General features: G+C 44.0%; 1 protein-coding gene across 1 annotated transcript; it reads right to left on the bottom strand.

Annotated features, from left to right (window-relative positions):
• Window positions 1-421: 421 nt before the first annotated feature.
• Window positions 422-2,115, bottom strand: LOC125879245 (E3 SUMO-protein ligase ZBED1-like). The gene is made up of 2 exons (XM_049560991.1): window positions 769-2,115; window positions 422-538 (listed from the first exon to the last, which is right to left on the bottom strand). The coding sequence occupies exons 1-2, from the start codon at window positions 2,113-2,115 to the stop codon at window positions 422-424; spliced, it is 1,464 nt and encodes a 487-aa protein (XP_049416948.1).
• Between the last annotated feature and the right edge of the window lie 14,349 nt (window positions 2,116-16,464).

Here is a 16,464-nt window from a genome sequence, read left to right as displayed (position 1 = left end):
TTTCATCAAAGTGCCTCTTACAACAATAGAACTGTTCACAATTGTGCAACTGATTGTATGATTTTCAACAAATCATGAAAGAAAACTGGACATGAACTGTGTCCAAGATTACTGTCCATTTGCAGGTGCAACATCCAGGTTCTTTTGTAGAAAAAGAAGCTGATCTACATGTGCTGGAGTGAGACTGCTTCGCTGTGCTGTCACTATATCTCCAGCGGTGGAGAAAACTCTCTCAGCTGCAACGCTAGTGCCAGGGATACACAAGTAGCGTTTAGCCTGTCTAGCCAAGAGAGGAAAAGCTGTCTCATGGGTCCTCCACCAGCTGAGGGGGTTCTCTGACAGAGACAGTGGAGGGGCTTCAAGATACTTCTTCAGCTCCTCTTCAGCTCTGGTGCTGGCAGATCTACGGACAACACTGACCTCAGTAAATGTCTTGCGTAACCAGTGCAGAGGGCCTTCTTTTTGGAGCAGGGCCTTCTTCTGGGTCTGGCTGTGGTGTCTCAGACTTGTCCTCAGCCTCCTCTGAGTTCACATGACTCTACAGAAAAAAATCAACAATCATATCAGTCATTATGTACGATATAATCACACCAGTCCCTCATTTTAAGGTAAAATAAAAAAAAAAAAAATGCATATATACAACCATGCAAGATGGGTGTATGAGATGGCATCATTTAACTTTGGCCTACATTACTATCCATTTTTAACAAGTATAAATGTCTTACGCAGTTTACAAAAATATATATTGTTCAAGAACAGGTAATTTACCTCAAGTGCTGCAGCCTCTGCAACTACATTGGCATGGACTTCCAGCTGGTCCTCCTTGGTGAGGAAAGGCAGGGCCTTGAATCTGGGGTCCAAAAAGGAAGCAGAGTGAAGCATGCGCTTATCCTGTGCAGAACTGTATCTTTTTGCCAGATCTTCATGGATTGCCAGTTTGATTTCCCGAATAACTGGTGTGTCAGCACCAACGCCAGCTGCCTCTGTGTCGTGCAGCAACTGAGCATGCAAAGGAGCAATAACTGAGAGTGTAGGCGTAGAATCCTCTGACATGATGTGGGTTGCATCTTTCATTGGTTTCAGCGCCGATGCTATGTCCTCAGCAGTGGAAATGTCCATGTCGCTGAGTGTGCAGATGTCACTTCCACATCTTCTCACCTGTGGGGAGAGCAGCGCGGCACAAATAGCAGGCTGCTGCTCTAGGAATCGCTCGATCATGTCCAGCGCGCTGTTCCATCGTAGCGACATCCGTTTCAGTTTGTGCACCGGTAACTGTAGAAGTTTCTGTTTCTCCTGCAGTTCATGATTCGCGATGGCGCTGCGGTGGAAGAAACCAGTGATTCGCCTGATCCTCCCAAGCAGTCGTAACACTGTAGTCAGCTTCAGAGCTCGTTGAGCAGCCAGGTTGAGAGTATGGGCAAAACATGTAATGTGTGCCAAGTTGTCAATCTGTGTAGCGGCGAGCATGTTGGCAGCATTATCAGTCACAATCACCAGATCCGGGACCGTCAGCTCCCATTCATCAGCAACGGAGTGAAACATGGCATTGACATTCACGGCTGTGTGGCTCTCGTGCATCACACGAGTTTGCAAAACACGAGATTCGAGCAGCCACGTATCAGTTATGTAGTGAGCGGTGAATGTCACAAAAGACTGGGTTGCTCTTGATGTCCATGCATCACATGTTAGTGCCACTCTGGTCGTTTTGGTTAGGGCACTGGCGACCTTTCTTTTAGTCTCTTGGTAAAGCTGTGGCACAGCTGTCTCAGTGAAAAACTTACGGGACGGCATGGCGTACCTTGGCTCCGCTGTCTGCAACATGCAGATGAACCCCTCGTTCTCCACCACACTGTAAGGCCGTAGGTCTTTGGCGATGAAGCAGGCGATAGACCGAGTTATTTTTTTTGCCCGCTCGGAGCTGGCAGAGAGCTTTGTGAAGCACTGCAGTGTGCGTTGGTCTACAGCTGGTGGCTGACTCTGCTCTGTGTCTTTAATCTCCGGGTGATGCCTCATAATATGAGCCCGCGCATTTGTTGTGTTGCCGAAGTGCTTGATCTTAGTTTTGCAATGCCTGCACACTGTGTGCGTCATGTCCAGCTCGGTGTTTCCGGGCATTCGGTAAAAACCGAAATGATGCCAAATTTTAGCCTTTAGCGAAGACGGGGCTGGTTGGATCTCCTTTTCCTCCATCTTTGTAGTTTCCTCTTTGTTTTGGTGCTTTCCGCGCATGCGTGCGTTCCAGAACCGGCTGCGTGGTGACGCCAGGACGTTCCGCGTAGTTACAAAATGGAGGCGGGCAGCCAGCGGATTTTTTTTTAATTTTTTAAAATCGATTTTAGGACATTTTATATCGATTCTGAATCGTAGCAAATGAGAATCATGATTCTTATGTGAATCGATTTTTTGGCACACCCCTACAAAATATAGTGCACACTTTGTTGATGACCTTTCTAAACTATTGTCTGTTGTTTATATTGATTTTGACTGTGTTGTTATAGTGGGTGATTTTAATATTCATATTGATAATCCCAAAGATGGCAGCGCGAAAGAACTTTTCTACATCCTAGACAACTTTGAACTTTCCCAGCATGTAACAGAGCCAACACACAATAAGGGACATATTTTAGATTTAATTATCTCCAAAGGGCTCAACATTTCTGAGGTTGTGGTGACTGATGTTGCCTTTTCTGATCATTACTGTGTTTTCTTTAAAATGGCCATCTCCGCTGACACCAGTAAAATTACAACAGAGGTAATCAGAAAACGCTATATCAACAAAAACACCTGTACACTATTCACCCAGGATTTTACACTCACACCAGCTCTGCCCTCAGTCTCTGTCAATGATCTGGTTCATAGTTTCAGCTCTAAAGCTATGAATATTATGGACAATATTGCCCCCATGAAGGTCAAAGTTTTCTCTGGTAAGAAAAAAACACCATGGACAAACTCCAGGTTCATTATGACATCTAAAGGGAAAGTCTGCACATCTATAACTTGGAGCTAAAAAGGTCGCGGCAGTCCTTTTTCTCTGAGAATATCAACAAAAATAACAACAATGCATGGACTTTATTTACTGTTGTTGACAGACTGACAAACCCATCAGCGTCAGTCCCTCCTGAACTGCTATCCACCAAGGCATGCAATGACTTTGCTTCTTTTCTCACAGACATGATTTTAAAGATAACACAGACAGTCTGTAACTCCAACACAGTGGCTATTTCACCTGTGCCTCATAAGACTACTCCAGTTAATTTGGCACTTTTTCACCCATTAAATTATGCTACTTTGACAGACATAGTTAGAAACCTTAGGTCCACTACCTGCTGCCTTGACACTCTGCCTACAAGCTTTTTTAAAGATGTTTTTAACTGCATAGCATCAGATATACTACAGATAGTCAACTGTTCTCTTCAGTCAGGCCTTTTTCCAATGGCCCTGAAGACCGCAGTCATTAAACTTCTCTTAAAAAAAGCCTAATCTGGATGCCTCAGTAATAAATAACTACAGGCCCATATCAAACCTACCATTTTTAGGAAAGATCATTGAAAAGGTTGTTTTTCAGCAACTTAACACCTTCTTGGAGCAAAACAATTCCTTTGATGCCTTTCAGTCTGGATTTCAAGCACATCACAGCACTGAGATTGCACTTGTAAAAGTTTTAAATGACATTCATCCGAGCAGTGATGCATCAAAGATTTCGGTTCTGGTATCACTAGACCTCAGTGCTGCATTCGACACAGTTGACCATAAGATACTGCTCGACAGACTAGAAAAGTTTGTGGGACTTTCTGGCACTGTGCTAAATTGGTTTAAATCTTATTTACAAGACAGGGATTTCTTTGTGTCACTTGGCAATTATGAATCTGTGCGAACAAAAATTACATGTGGAGTTCCTCAAGGGTTCATTCTTGGGCCTCTTCTGTTCAACATCTAGCTCCCTCTTGCTCAGATTATGGAATATCATAACATCTCCTACCATACTTATGCAGATGACACACAACTTTACATTACAGTGTCACCAGATGACTACAGTCCCCTACATCTGCTAAATAAGTGAGTTGACAAAATCAATACGTGGATGTGCCAGAATGCACTACATGCACTAGGCTTTGTGATGTACTTCCAATTTGAAAAAATACTGCTTGGTCATTTCCGGTCCGTGTGTTTACATCGCACTAGCTAGCTAGCAGCTTCAGAAAGTGCAATGTTTAGATCATTTCACCGTGGTTATGAAGAGGAACATGTTCAAAACGGGACATTTTCAAAAACAGGAGAAGAAATACTCAGAGCACTGCTGTTGACCACTTTGTACAGCATCATTGAAATTTAACGGAGTACTAAGTTTTCAAAGCTTTCCAACCCAGCCCAACCAGAGAGGACAATGGCTAGTAAACATACGCTGTGATAATTTCACCATCTCCTCTCACTCCAAGGTCTGTAGCAGACACTTTGCCACTGATCATCTCATTGAACCAACAACCCTTGAGGGTCGAAGACGGCTTGTTAAAGGTGCTGTACCGACACTTTTTGAGTGGAATAGTTATACTGTTGAACCACCACGGCACAGTGTGTGGGAGAGAGTAGAGCGGCCCATTGAAGTAGCCCCTCCTGAAGAGGAAGAAGAGCACATCGGTGTCACAAATGATCACGATTATTGCTCAGTTCCTGAACCGGCTTCAATGGACATGTCCACATCAGCCGCAGAGGATGTGTCCACAGAAGTGGAAGAGCTGAGAAAGGAGATACAGGAGTTACGTCTCCAGCGAAAGTTTGGATTACAGCGGTTTGCCGGCTCTGACACAGACATCCGATTCTATACCAGGTAACCTAAGGTGTATATATTCCAGCTGTTTAGCATTCACCAAGGCTATGATCAGTTAATTATAAACAATCCTGTCATCACTCTTAATAAAGAATGTTAATTTGCTTACTGCTTGATTGCTGTATGTTTCATAGAGACGTATTGTTTGTTAGAAAGTAGCCTAACGTACCAGATAAATACCAGATAGCACCAAATCGCTTCTTAACCAGTCTATGTGAATGATAAATAGCACACGAGATGAACTGTAATCATAGTTGTTACAGTTCACATTATTTTGGGTACAGTGTGTGATTTTATCTGTTAATTAATGATATGGTGTGTGTGATATATGTGTCTTTTGTGAAGCTATGAGCACCTGCTGTCATTTTGGTCTTTGATTGAGTCTTGCATTTATAAAATGCTCCGGGTCACAAGAGCCAAATCAGCTGCCAAAAGAAATGAAGAAGTCGTCATTCCTGCACGTTCATCAACGGTAGGCTATAGTCAGTGTGTGCTTTATTGGTAGTTACAGATGTGATAATGCGTTTTTTGTGTGAGTCTAAAGGGTAAATTAAAGGACTTAGTCACACTTAAATACAACAGTGCCCTTGTAACTCACTGTTTTTCTCCATGTTATGGTACACCTACACGCCTTACTATTTCATATCTTATAGGAGTAGTTCCAATTGTTTTAATAGGGGTTGTATGAAATACTTATCCATAGTCAGTGTATTACCTACAGTAGATGGCCATTGACAAGCTTTTGTAAGAAGCTAAGCAATGTATTCCTGTGGACAGTATCAGCAGCAACACGTATTTTAGACACCTAAAAAAATCACCGTCCAAAGCCACCATATTGTTTTGACAAAATCAGAAATTTTTACTTCACAGAATACAGGAGTTGCACTTTCACTGTTGCCTCCATCTGTTAGTTTGTTTGTGTTACTATGTGACTTTGATGAATCTATACTTACCATTCAAATCACAAGTCACACAATTGGAGAGAGTGATATTTGGCTCATATAGGGTTTTCCCATCAGAAAAGTCTGTCTGACAGCAAGGCAAATCGGTGAAAGTATTCTACATATGGTGTACACTACACTGAAAACGTTTTTTAGGTGTCTATAATCCGTGTTGCTGCTGACTCTGTCCACAGCAGTACATTGCTTAACGTCCTACAGCAGTACTCCTGCTGCTTCTACAAACTGTGGGGGCATGTCGACCACCATCTACTGTAGTTAATACAGTGACTGTGGAGAAGTACGTCATACATCCACAATTCAAATAATCCGAACAATTCCTTTGAGGAGTAACCTTTTTTATTTCTGTTTATTACCTTTTTTACCTCCCAGAGACAGGTTCTCCAGCCCATCGATGAGTTCTTTCTTTTCCTCAGTTACCTGTCAGCTGGTTTGAAGCAAAGGAACCTGGCAAATCGATTCAGCATACACCAATCCACAGTGAGCCGCATTATTGCAACATGGACAAGTTTTCTAGCCACTGCACTGGGGTCTGTATGCATTTGGCTTACACCTGCAGAAGTGCAAGCTAACCTCCCTGAGGAATTCCAAGATTTTCCAGACACCCAGGTGAGCCTAGACTGCACAGAGCAAAGGTGTCAAACACCGTCCTTACCCCTCCTCCAAAGTGAGATGTACTCCACATACAAATCCCACTGCATCATGAAAGCCCTGGTTGGCATAGCCCCACATGGCGCAGTGACATTCATCTCTAAGCTGTATGGTGGTTCAGTTAGTGATAAGGAGATATTCAAACAATAAGGAACAGTTGAGCTGCTGACAGAAGACATGGCAGTGATGGCAGACAAGGGCTTCCAATTCAGTGATTGTTGCAAATGCGAGGTGTACTGCCCACCTTTTCTGTCTAAGCAGACGCAGATGCCAGCATACCAGGTAAAGGAGACACAGGCCATAGCCAGACTGAGGGTACATGTGGAGTGTGTCACCAGGAGGATAAAGGAGAACAAACTTTTTGATGGCACCATCACCCTATCACATGCCTATAACATCAATGAACTGTGGGCAGTAGCATGTTTGCTGTCAAATTACCAGAACAAGGCATTAGTCAAAAAATGGGTGAAGGGAGTTTTCATGGACTTCCTCCATGAGTATCACCACCATGAGATTGAGGGACTGCACAAGATTAAGGTGCAGCTAGACAGCTATAAGAGGACTGTATGATAACAATTTTAAGGACTCCCTTTTGTATCCCACATATATATTTGTTGTATTGGATTTTTGCAATGAACTTATGTGTCTTTTACTTATCTTAGCACTGTAAAAACTTGACTGTTGTTTTATTATTGTGCTCTATGTCAGTGTTTCCTAATCCTGGTCCATAGTAGCTCACAGTTAAACTTAATTCACATATCAATAATCTAAAGTCATCAATTCAATAGCTATGATGCAGGGCCTTCCATATCTGGTGCAAGCAGCTTATGAAAAGTGCGTAAAAGTAACTTTTATATCTGCGGTCAAGATCACCACTAAAACCTGTAAATTTTCTGCATCTCAGCCAACAACATCTGATTACAAATCGAATACTTTGATGCTAATCAAAGTGCTTTAATATGAATGTGTTACAGTTCAAATATAGTTTAACTTTTACAAAAGTGTTGTTTTTTATGAACTGCTGTAGATTGGTTTGCTGTAAATTAAATTAAATAAGTTACATTTAAATGTTGAATCAGAGGACATGTATTAAAGGCAGTTATTAAGGGTTGAACAGGCATATGCAACTCACTTAATATCATTGTTAATATAGTCTGAGATCAGCCTATCATTGGGCAGAACGAGCCACCCGCTGAAGTCCCGCCCTACCACCTCCGGTTGTGTAGCAGTTTTCAACCGTTTTCAACACGTCCTTTACTAACTTTTGTGGTGTTTGATTTTGCGGGGATGTAGCCATTTTTCTGCCATGGTTCGCATCCTGTAGGTGATATTTTTGTGGGCGTGTTACACCAAAACCTGTTTCCCCCCTGGCAATATTTTTGCAAGCGCACTGTTGCTGTGGCACCGCCCAGAACGACTAAGATTGGAGAAAAAAATGCCCTGGCTGCTTGTACTTCTTTCAACCAATCACAAAGTGAGAGTCGGCCCAGCCAGACCTTTCTTTTCTTGAGAAAGGTCTGGTGAGCGAGACTATTGTTAATATGACATGTTTTATTAATTCCCCACAAGTGCAATGCTTTAAAGCAGCTGTGCGGAACTTTTTACCATTAATAAGACTGTCCCTAGTTCGTATCACCCCCCCTTGAAGATCCACATATTTATTTGAACCCAACAGTGACAAAAAAGCCTTTCTCTATATGGCTATTTAGCGTAGCCTCGCTCGGGTCGGACACACAGCAGAAGTCAGCAAACCAGAATACGGCACCCGAGGCGGAAGTGATTCTGCTCGCCCGCAGCGGCCCGCAGCAATTAAACCACAGAAGAAGAAGGAGCCGTGTTTACAGTGTTCTTCGAGTAAGCAGTACGCAACGGGCATTGCTGAACACATAACACCTAACAGTTTTACCAGAAATGTATCTATGAGGACTTGGTTGTACTTTTGATGTCATGGCGGATAACAAAGGAGCATCATGTAAAATTATCTGTGACTGTGACCATGAACACAAATATACAGCAGGCAGTTGTCCTCAGTTTATAAGAAATTCAGAGCTACACCAGAACATTTATGAACAGGTCTTACTTTACTACTAATTTGTGTGTAACGTTAGCATGTTAGCATGTTTCCACTAATTACTTGGAGTGACCTAACCTTAGTAGCGTTAGCTTTGCAAGCGAAGGCTGCAGGTAACAGCTTTGCTGTGTTAGGATTATGTTATGTTTTCACTGTGTATCTAAACATAAAAGAATAATCTGACGATTTGGGAGTTATGTGCTTTCTCTATCATTTTCATATTGAGACAACATGATCGATATCTTTTTTGTGTCTCTACGTCCAGTGGCTGGGTCTCAGCAGTTAGCATTGCGCTTATAGGGGGTCAGTACGTCCTGCGCTGTGATCTGCGGAGGGATACACCAGTGAGCAGGCACAGACGTAGCTTGTAAACAAAACTCAGCTGTTTATTTAGCCTAGCGATATCTCCGGACTATAGTAGCTGCAATGGACAACTTTGAACGCGATTTTGAAGAGTTTCTTGTAGCGGACACAGACCCAGAGCCATTCCTGTTTGAGCCGGAGTACACAGATGAGGAACTCCATGTGTTGGATGCTGAGCGGGCGAGAAGACAGGCTGAATCCTCCGCTCCCATTTTGCTGCACAGAATGGGATTCGGTGCTACCATCGTTGTGAAGATATATCATCAGGAGGAAAAGCGTCGCAGAGAGTGCATCACAAGGAGTGAAAACTTTGCAGCAATCACTAATCCTGGCGTGATTGAAACTTTTTTTCATGTTCTTAAGATGAACTGGAAAAAACACCCAGGCCTGCAGGAGCTGATGGACAGCTTTCAGTCGGGTGAGTAATATCGTCCGTGTCGTCTCTTTGTTTGCTTTTACCAAGTGACCTAGCGTACCTGTCCCAGAGCAAGCTGCAGCTGTAGCTCACCGGTGTATCCCTCCGCGCAAGATGTACTGACCCCCTACAAGCGCCAAGATAGCCATCATGTTGTCTCAATATGAAAATGATAGAGAAAGGGCATAACTCCCAAATCGTTGGAGTATTCTTTTCACATAATAATGCGGACTCAGCAGATGACTTGTTAACTGTTTATTCCTCCTTATACCGAATGTACACGGCTGTATCGGTTACTACATTACCCAGAATAACTTGAGGCTCACACTACTATGGTAGCCTTAGTAGCTCAAAATACACAACAGATTAGATTAGATCAGAACAGAAACACGACAGGAGAATTTACTGAGTAATTTTGCTGTTTCCACTAATTACTTGGACTGACCTGACGTTAGTTAATCCTCTCGCTCTCCAAAACAAACGCATGTGGTAATTGCCGGCTGCAGTCGGAATTTTACGACACCAGGCTGTGGGTGTCATACCGCTTCGACCAAAGGGGTGCTATAATCAACGAAAATGTAAAGTTCCACACAGCTGCTTTAAGAAAACAAACAAGTCATAATATTGTCTTTGCCATGAATAAAATGTTTTTTTTTTTTCATATTTTTGGCATTCAAGTATTTATTTAAGAATCTGAAAAAGTGTCTGAAATACAACAACATGCTATTCAGAAGCTAAAACTGTATGTGAGATTTTCAATATGTCCAATCCGTAACATGCGGCTTAAATATGCCGGCATAAGTATCCCTCAGTGTTCTTCAGTGTTTATCCCTGTTTGGTACTGGCTTAGTCAAGACCATGGATTTGATTGGTCCTGGCTTCATACCCTATGTGAGAAGACATTGACTGTCTGAATGAAAGATTCACTTAAAAAAATGAGACCAATAAACATAACTTAACCTCTTTTTAAGTTACCATTGTTCGCGGCTTGTGCCATTGCTGCTCAGATTCTGTGCAGCTATGCACAGGGGGCACGACTGGAATCTTGAGTTGGGAGTAATGTGCTGTTTGAAACAGCAATGCTACTGTATGACTGCACACAACAGTGCCTGCCACACAGGAGCATTGTGTGTGAGTCACCACAACTAGTGATGAATCGCAAAGCTTGACCTAAGAAGAAAGAAAAAAAATAGAAATGTAACCTCTGAACATGGTGAAAAAAAGCTAGGAGGTTATTATGAGTCAAACAGTATGTCATTGTTACTGAACTGTGCTCCTAGAAGAAGCCTACCCCCCTGAATGCTTAACGTTACCTTCTCTGCCGACTAAAATAAATATGTCTAAGTTTCCTTGATAACCATAATATCTTAGATGGTTTACATTAACAGTTTATTCTTAATGTAAATTTGTTTTCTGTCATCCAGTCACACACATTTTAATCTTATCCTCATCAACTTGATCAAATGTTCTCACCAATCAAATTAGGTATGATAAAGCAGAGAGTTACGTAAAACATTCAAGTTAGTGTGCCTTGAGGCATAAACTTAATTAATGCTCAACTGAGCTGAACTGAACTGAACGGGGATGAACAAATTTTCACAGCTCCCTGCCTACACTCAAACTGTGTTGTCTAGTGCTAACACCGGGAGCTAACGCTAAAGTTCCTCCTCTTCTCCGTGAGTGAGAGCGATGTTTTAGCTTAGCGGACAGCTGGCTTGCGGGCTTCCCGCTAGGCTAAAACATCGCTTCAGGTTAAAGTGGGAAGAAGCAGCGGGTTTATCGGGCAGCTGAGTGAAGCTGGGTGAAGTGGAGGCTGCAGAGGAAACACCGGGATGGGTTAATGTCCGGAGCTGCTTCTTCCCACTTTAACCTGAAGCGATGTTTTAGCCTAGCGGGCAGCCCGCAAGCCAGCTGCCCGCTAAGCTAAAACATCGCTCTCACTCATGGAGAAGAGGAGGAACGTTAGCGTTAGCTCCCGGTGTTAGCACTAGCCGGGTCGGCTAGAGCCCACCAGGCTGCCCGCCTGGCTCACGGGCTGTTCAAGCTCCGGACATTAACCCATCCCGGTGTTTCCTCTGCAGCCTCCACTTCACCCAGCTTCACTCAGCTGCCCGATAAACCCGCTGCTTCTTCCAACTTTAACATGAAGCAATGTTTTAGCCTAGTGGGCAGCCCACGAGCCAGCTGCCCGCTAGGCTAAAACATCGCTCTCATTCACGGAGAAGAGGAGGAACGTTAGCGTTAGCTCCCGGTGTTAGCACTAGCCGAGTCGGCTGCCACCGGCTACTGGAGTAACTTACAGCTATGGAGCGCTACTATCAGCTCCTCTAGTCACTGAGCCTCGCATCCATCTCAGCAAATATATTACAAAAATGTAGCCTCGTGGGGAGGCTACATTTTACAATGCTAATTTAAAATGTTAGCTGGGCTGCTGGGCTAACTTACTCACTTAACACAGCGGTAATGCCTGACCCATTGCTGGGACTGAGCCGCTAATAACTCAAGCTCCAGACATTAACCCATCCCGGTGTTTCCTTCGCAGCCTCCATTTCACCCAGCTTCACTCAGCTGCCTGATAAACCCGCTGCTTCTTCCCACATTAACCTGAATAACAAACCAGGGCTCGGTACTACGGTTGGATCCAAACAGAGAGCCGGGGCTAGTTGGGAAGCTAGTGGAGGCTAACTGGCTGTGGCTGCGGCTAACGCCTCACCAGCTGCTCCCAGCTAGCTCCGGATTGTTATTGAGGTTAAAGTGGGAGAGGCAGCGGATCTGTGGGGCAGCTGAGTGAAGTGGAGCCTGAGGAGGAAGCACCAGTTAGCCCCAGTTTCGTTCCGCTCTCTGCCATTTCATTTCAAAAATATGTGCTGCCATTGCTCACTGGCTGTAGACTTTTATAGGGCGGGAGAGCCAAGGGCTCTGGGGGGTGGTGGCGGGGGGGGTCATTCACATGAACATACATGAACACGCAGCTGGACTGGCTTGTAAACAAGGGGCTGGAGATCAACACAGAGAGAGGGTGTGTGAGGTCATGCTATACTCCAGATGAAATTACACCTCTAGTTCTTCACATAGCAATTTTTTAATTCCTTCAATCTAGAAATGATGAATTTTGCTTATTGCTCCTTTAACAATCTTACTTTTGTCGTCACTTCCCTACTGATTTGAAAAATCCAAAACTCACTGACATCCACACATTTTTTTTTTGTAATTGTGGTGCACGAATGTCACAAAGCAGCAAGCGAGCTTGGAAGATGAAAACAGTTACATTCTGTGGCTGGAAATATTCCTTTTACTTACATTTTGTCAGGAAGAAAGATGACAAGAACATGGTCGTTTCAGGTAGTGGTACTTAAACTCTTTCTGATAACACAAACTCAAACTTTCTGAAACACCTACTATGAGGAACTACTACAACTTTCACTATGTGGAAATACACCCCACCCCACCAAAGGTGAGCTTTCTTCGATGACAGAGGTTGGCTGTTGCCCAATTTGGCTAAACAATCAAAACTGGATTTTACTTGTGGACAGCTGTAGGCTACAAAGAACTAATGAAGCTTGGCTGGATATGTGGTGGATAAAGTGTCGCTCCATGATTGACTCTAATCTTTTAGACAGATCTTTGGGAAAATACCAGTCACAGGAGAAGACCTCCTGGTAAAAAATAATTTGCAAGCCATCTAGCTTTAGCTGTGCTTACTGGACATTAGCCTGACATTTACACAGAGGCACACATGACAAATCTGAACTTTGAGGAGAAAGGAAACAATTACCAATTTTGTAGGGTGTAACAGAAAAGTAGTATGTGGCAGGTTGAGCTTCTCCGCCCCCCCCACCTCCTCCTTTCCTTTCTTCCATTTCACTCAACGGGCAGCAGACTGCATTCAATCAGCCATCAGCGCTGATTGCAGGGCGGTGCCACCCACCTTTATATCTAGGCAAGGCAATACTGCTCTGGTTCCTCTTCCTAACCTCCAGAGTCTGGCGTCTGTGCAGTCTGGTGTGGCTGGTGTGCCTCCCGAGGCTTTTTGGTGTGTTAGTTCTGCTGTAAGTGTGGCATACAGAGCAATCAGTGGGTTGATATACCTACATAAATATTATTCATATGTTTAATTTGCATTTCATGTTGTACAGCTTGTGTTCAGAGTGTGGTGTTATTGTCTGGGTGTTTTCTGACAAGGTAAGAGGGTGGTTTATTGGTTGAAAAATGTAGTGTTATCTAGTAGTATGCATTGTATAACTCTGACCAGCAGAGGGTGCGTTCGCTACACTGTGTGTGCAGGGACAAGGGAAGGATCGCGAGAATACGTTCAGGAAACGAGAACACACACTTGAGTGTAAAGTTACTGTGAGTGTGGCGAACTGTGATGATTAATATACTGTATTTTTGCTCTTGGCAGGTAAGCAGGGAGAGTTAGAATTGGATAAGTGATGAATGAATATGTTATGTGGTAGTTTACAATCTCGGTTGGACTTAATGTGGTTCCAAAAAAAATGTTTAAGAACGTTATTTGTTCAGCTAACGTAACGTACTGAAAATGGCGGCTAGCCAGTAGTTAGCACTGGGTGCCTGGTTACCTTGTGGCCTCGAGTGAGCGTGAGGCTGGAGAGTAGAACTATGAGCCGGTCTTAAGAGTTCACGCTGTTTGCGTACGGTTCATAGGTGAATAATTAATTACTTACGTGATGTTAAAATAGATACATAATTGATTTGGTTAATGTGACAGTGTTAAGTAGACATGATTGGCTGACTGTGTATTTGCGAGACAAGTTGATATTGAAGGTACATGATGAAACTGGTCTGGAATAGAGATGTAACATACATGATTTATTGTTTTGATGTTGGTGTAGATGTTCATAATTTTCCTGTGTTAGAATATTGAATACGTTCAGGAAACAAGAACACACACTTGAATGTAAAGTTACTGTGAGTGTGGCGAACTGTGATGATTAATATACTGTATTTTTGCTCTTGGCAGAACAAAATAAAAGACCTCAAATTAAATGTGTAGTGGAGGGCAGCTTCACTCTGCATCACGCTACATATTTTGGTAGCAGAGGATGGTTGATTCAGCCCACGGCCCAGCCCCATAGAAGAATAGAAAGACAGAGGAGGACCGTGGAGGAAGCTAGGGATGAAGTAAGCAGGATACTGCTGACGCTGGAGGAGACGGAGCTCTCTTCCCTGTGTGAGCATCTAAAGTGTAATGCGCCTGTTGGAGGGTTTGCCAGCAAAACAAGACGCGCCCTCATCAGGTTGGTGGAGACGACGTTAGATGAAATCGAGGTGGATGAAGAGTCCGCAGAATCATAGCAGCAGTATCTGCAGCGTGTACTGTTCTACCTGGCCTCCCTGAAGCCTGTGCCGGCTCAGGCTGAGATTGGAGTTCAGGGAACAAGTGAGTTAGAGAACTTGAAAATGCAGTACCAGAAGTTACAACAGCAGATGGAAGAGGAAATTGGGGCGTTGGAGGAAAAGATTAAGCAGAAAACACAAGCAGCAGGGGGAGACGCCACGCCTGCCATCATGACCGCAAAGAAAGAGGACACAAGGACTGCCACCACGGCACCAACCGGACTGCCCGAGGTAACATTGAGGCGGGAGTTCCAGATAATTGGACAGATTGGTGAAGCTGGTCAAAAGGACAAATTGTCCTACACAAGCCTCATCAACCAGATCGAGTCTGGACAGCGGAAAGGACATGGAGAAGCAGAGATCGTTGAAGCAGTCACACGTGCTGTGAGCCCAGGACTTCATCTGCGGGAGATGCTGGAAATAAAGCGAGAACTGACGCTGCACACCCTCAAGACAATACTTAAGGATCACTACAAAGTGGACTCCTCCTCTGACCTACTGCATCGCCTGATGAACATGACACAAGATCCAAAAGAGTCAGCCCAGAATTTCTTGTTCAGAGCAATAGAACTGAAAGAGAAGTTAATGAGAAAATCCAGTGATGATGATGTAGGTGAGGAAGGTGAGCAGTTTAGTCCAGAGCTAATCCAGAGAAAATGCCTCCGCTCCATAGAGACTGGTCTTTACAGTGATGCAGTTAAGTTCCAGCTCAAGCCATATCTCAGTAACCGTACTGTCACAGATGAAGTGTTAATTGAGCGAATCAGTGAGGCTGCAAACATAGAACAGGAAAGACAGCAAAAGCTGTCATAAGACAGTCATAAACAAGCCCCCAAAAGTCAGTGAAGTGCAGGCTGAGGTGTACCCACCTGACGCCTCAGTGGCAGCAGTTGACACTGTTACTAACCGTGAAGCAGGGGGGAAGAGTAAAAAAAGTCAGGGACCCAAGGCAGAGACAGATCCAATAGAAGCGCTCAAGGCTGAGGTTCTAGAAATGAAAAAGTTGATGTTACAGACAGTGGAGGCCACAAAAGTCAGACCGACAAAGAAAACGTTCACACCCAGCCGTAGTCGGCCCAGGGGTTGTAGGGCGTGTCAGGAAGCTCAGATAGGTGACTCCTGCAGACACTGCTTCAAGTGTGGGCAAGAGGGGCATCTCTCCAGAGGATGTCGACGGACCAGAGAGCAGCAGGGAAACGAGACTGGGCTGCCGAGCTGGGACCCTCGGTAGTCCGTGAATCATCCAGTCTCAACATGCAGCAACCTGCCCCCCCTCCCACACCATCTCAAATCTCATCAGTCAACTACCTCCCACCTAACACTCCTATACAGTGAACAGAGAGCCACCAAAAGACATTGAACTCTCTCATAGACAAGCTGATAGAGCTTCCCATTCTGGGGTACCCAGAGATGACCCAACCATTCGTCCTCCACACAGACGCATCTCAGGAGGGATTGGGAGCAGTACTTTATCAGAGACAGAACAGCAAGATGGTAGTCATAGGCTATGGCTCCAGAACTCTAACGCCACCTGAAAAGAACTATCACATGCACTCAGGGAAATTAGAGTTTTTAGCACTAAAATGGGCAATATGTGACCATTTTCGAGATTATCTGTATCATGCCCCACATTTTGTAGTTTATACAGATAACAATCCTTTGACCTATATTCTCTCAACAGCTAAGCTTAATGCTACAGGTCATAGGTGGGTGGGTGAACTGTCTGAGTTTGATTTTTCCATTAAGTATAGACCGGGAAAGAGTAACGCCGATGCAGATGGCCTATCCCGCATGCCATTAGACATAAATGCGTTCATGACAC

This window comes from Epinephelus fuscoguttatus, linkage group LG2 (assembly GCF_011397635.1).
Source record: "Epinephelus fuscoguttatus linkage group LG2, E.fuscoguttatus.final_Chr_v1".
Lineage (NCBI taxonomy): Eukaryota > Metazoa > Chordata > Actinopteri > Perciformes > Serranidae > Epinephelus > Epinephelus fuscoguttatus.
Note: the sequence above shows the minus strand (reverse complement) of the source record. Positions and strands in the feature narration are given on the sequence as shown.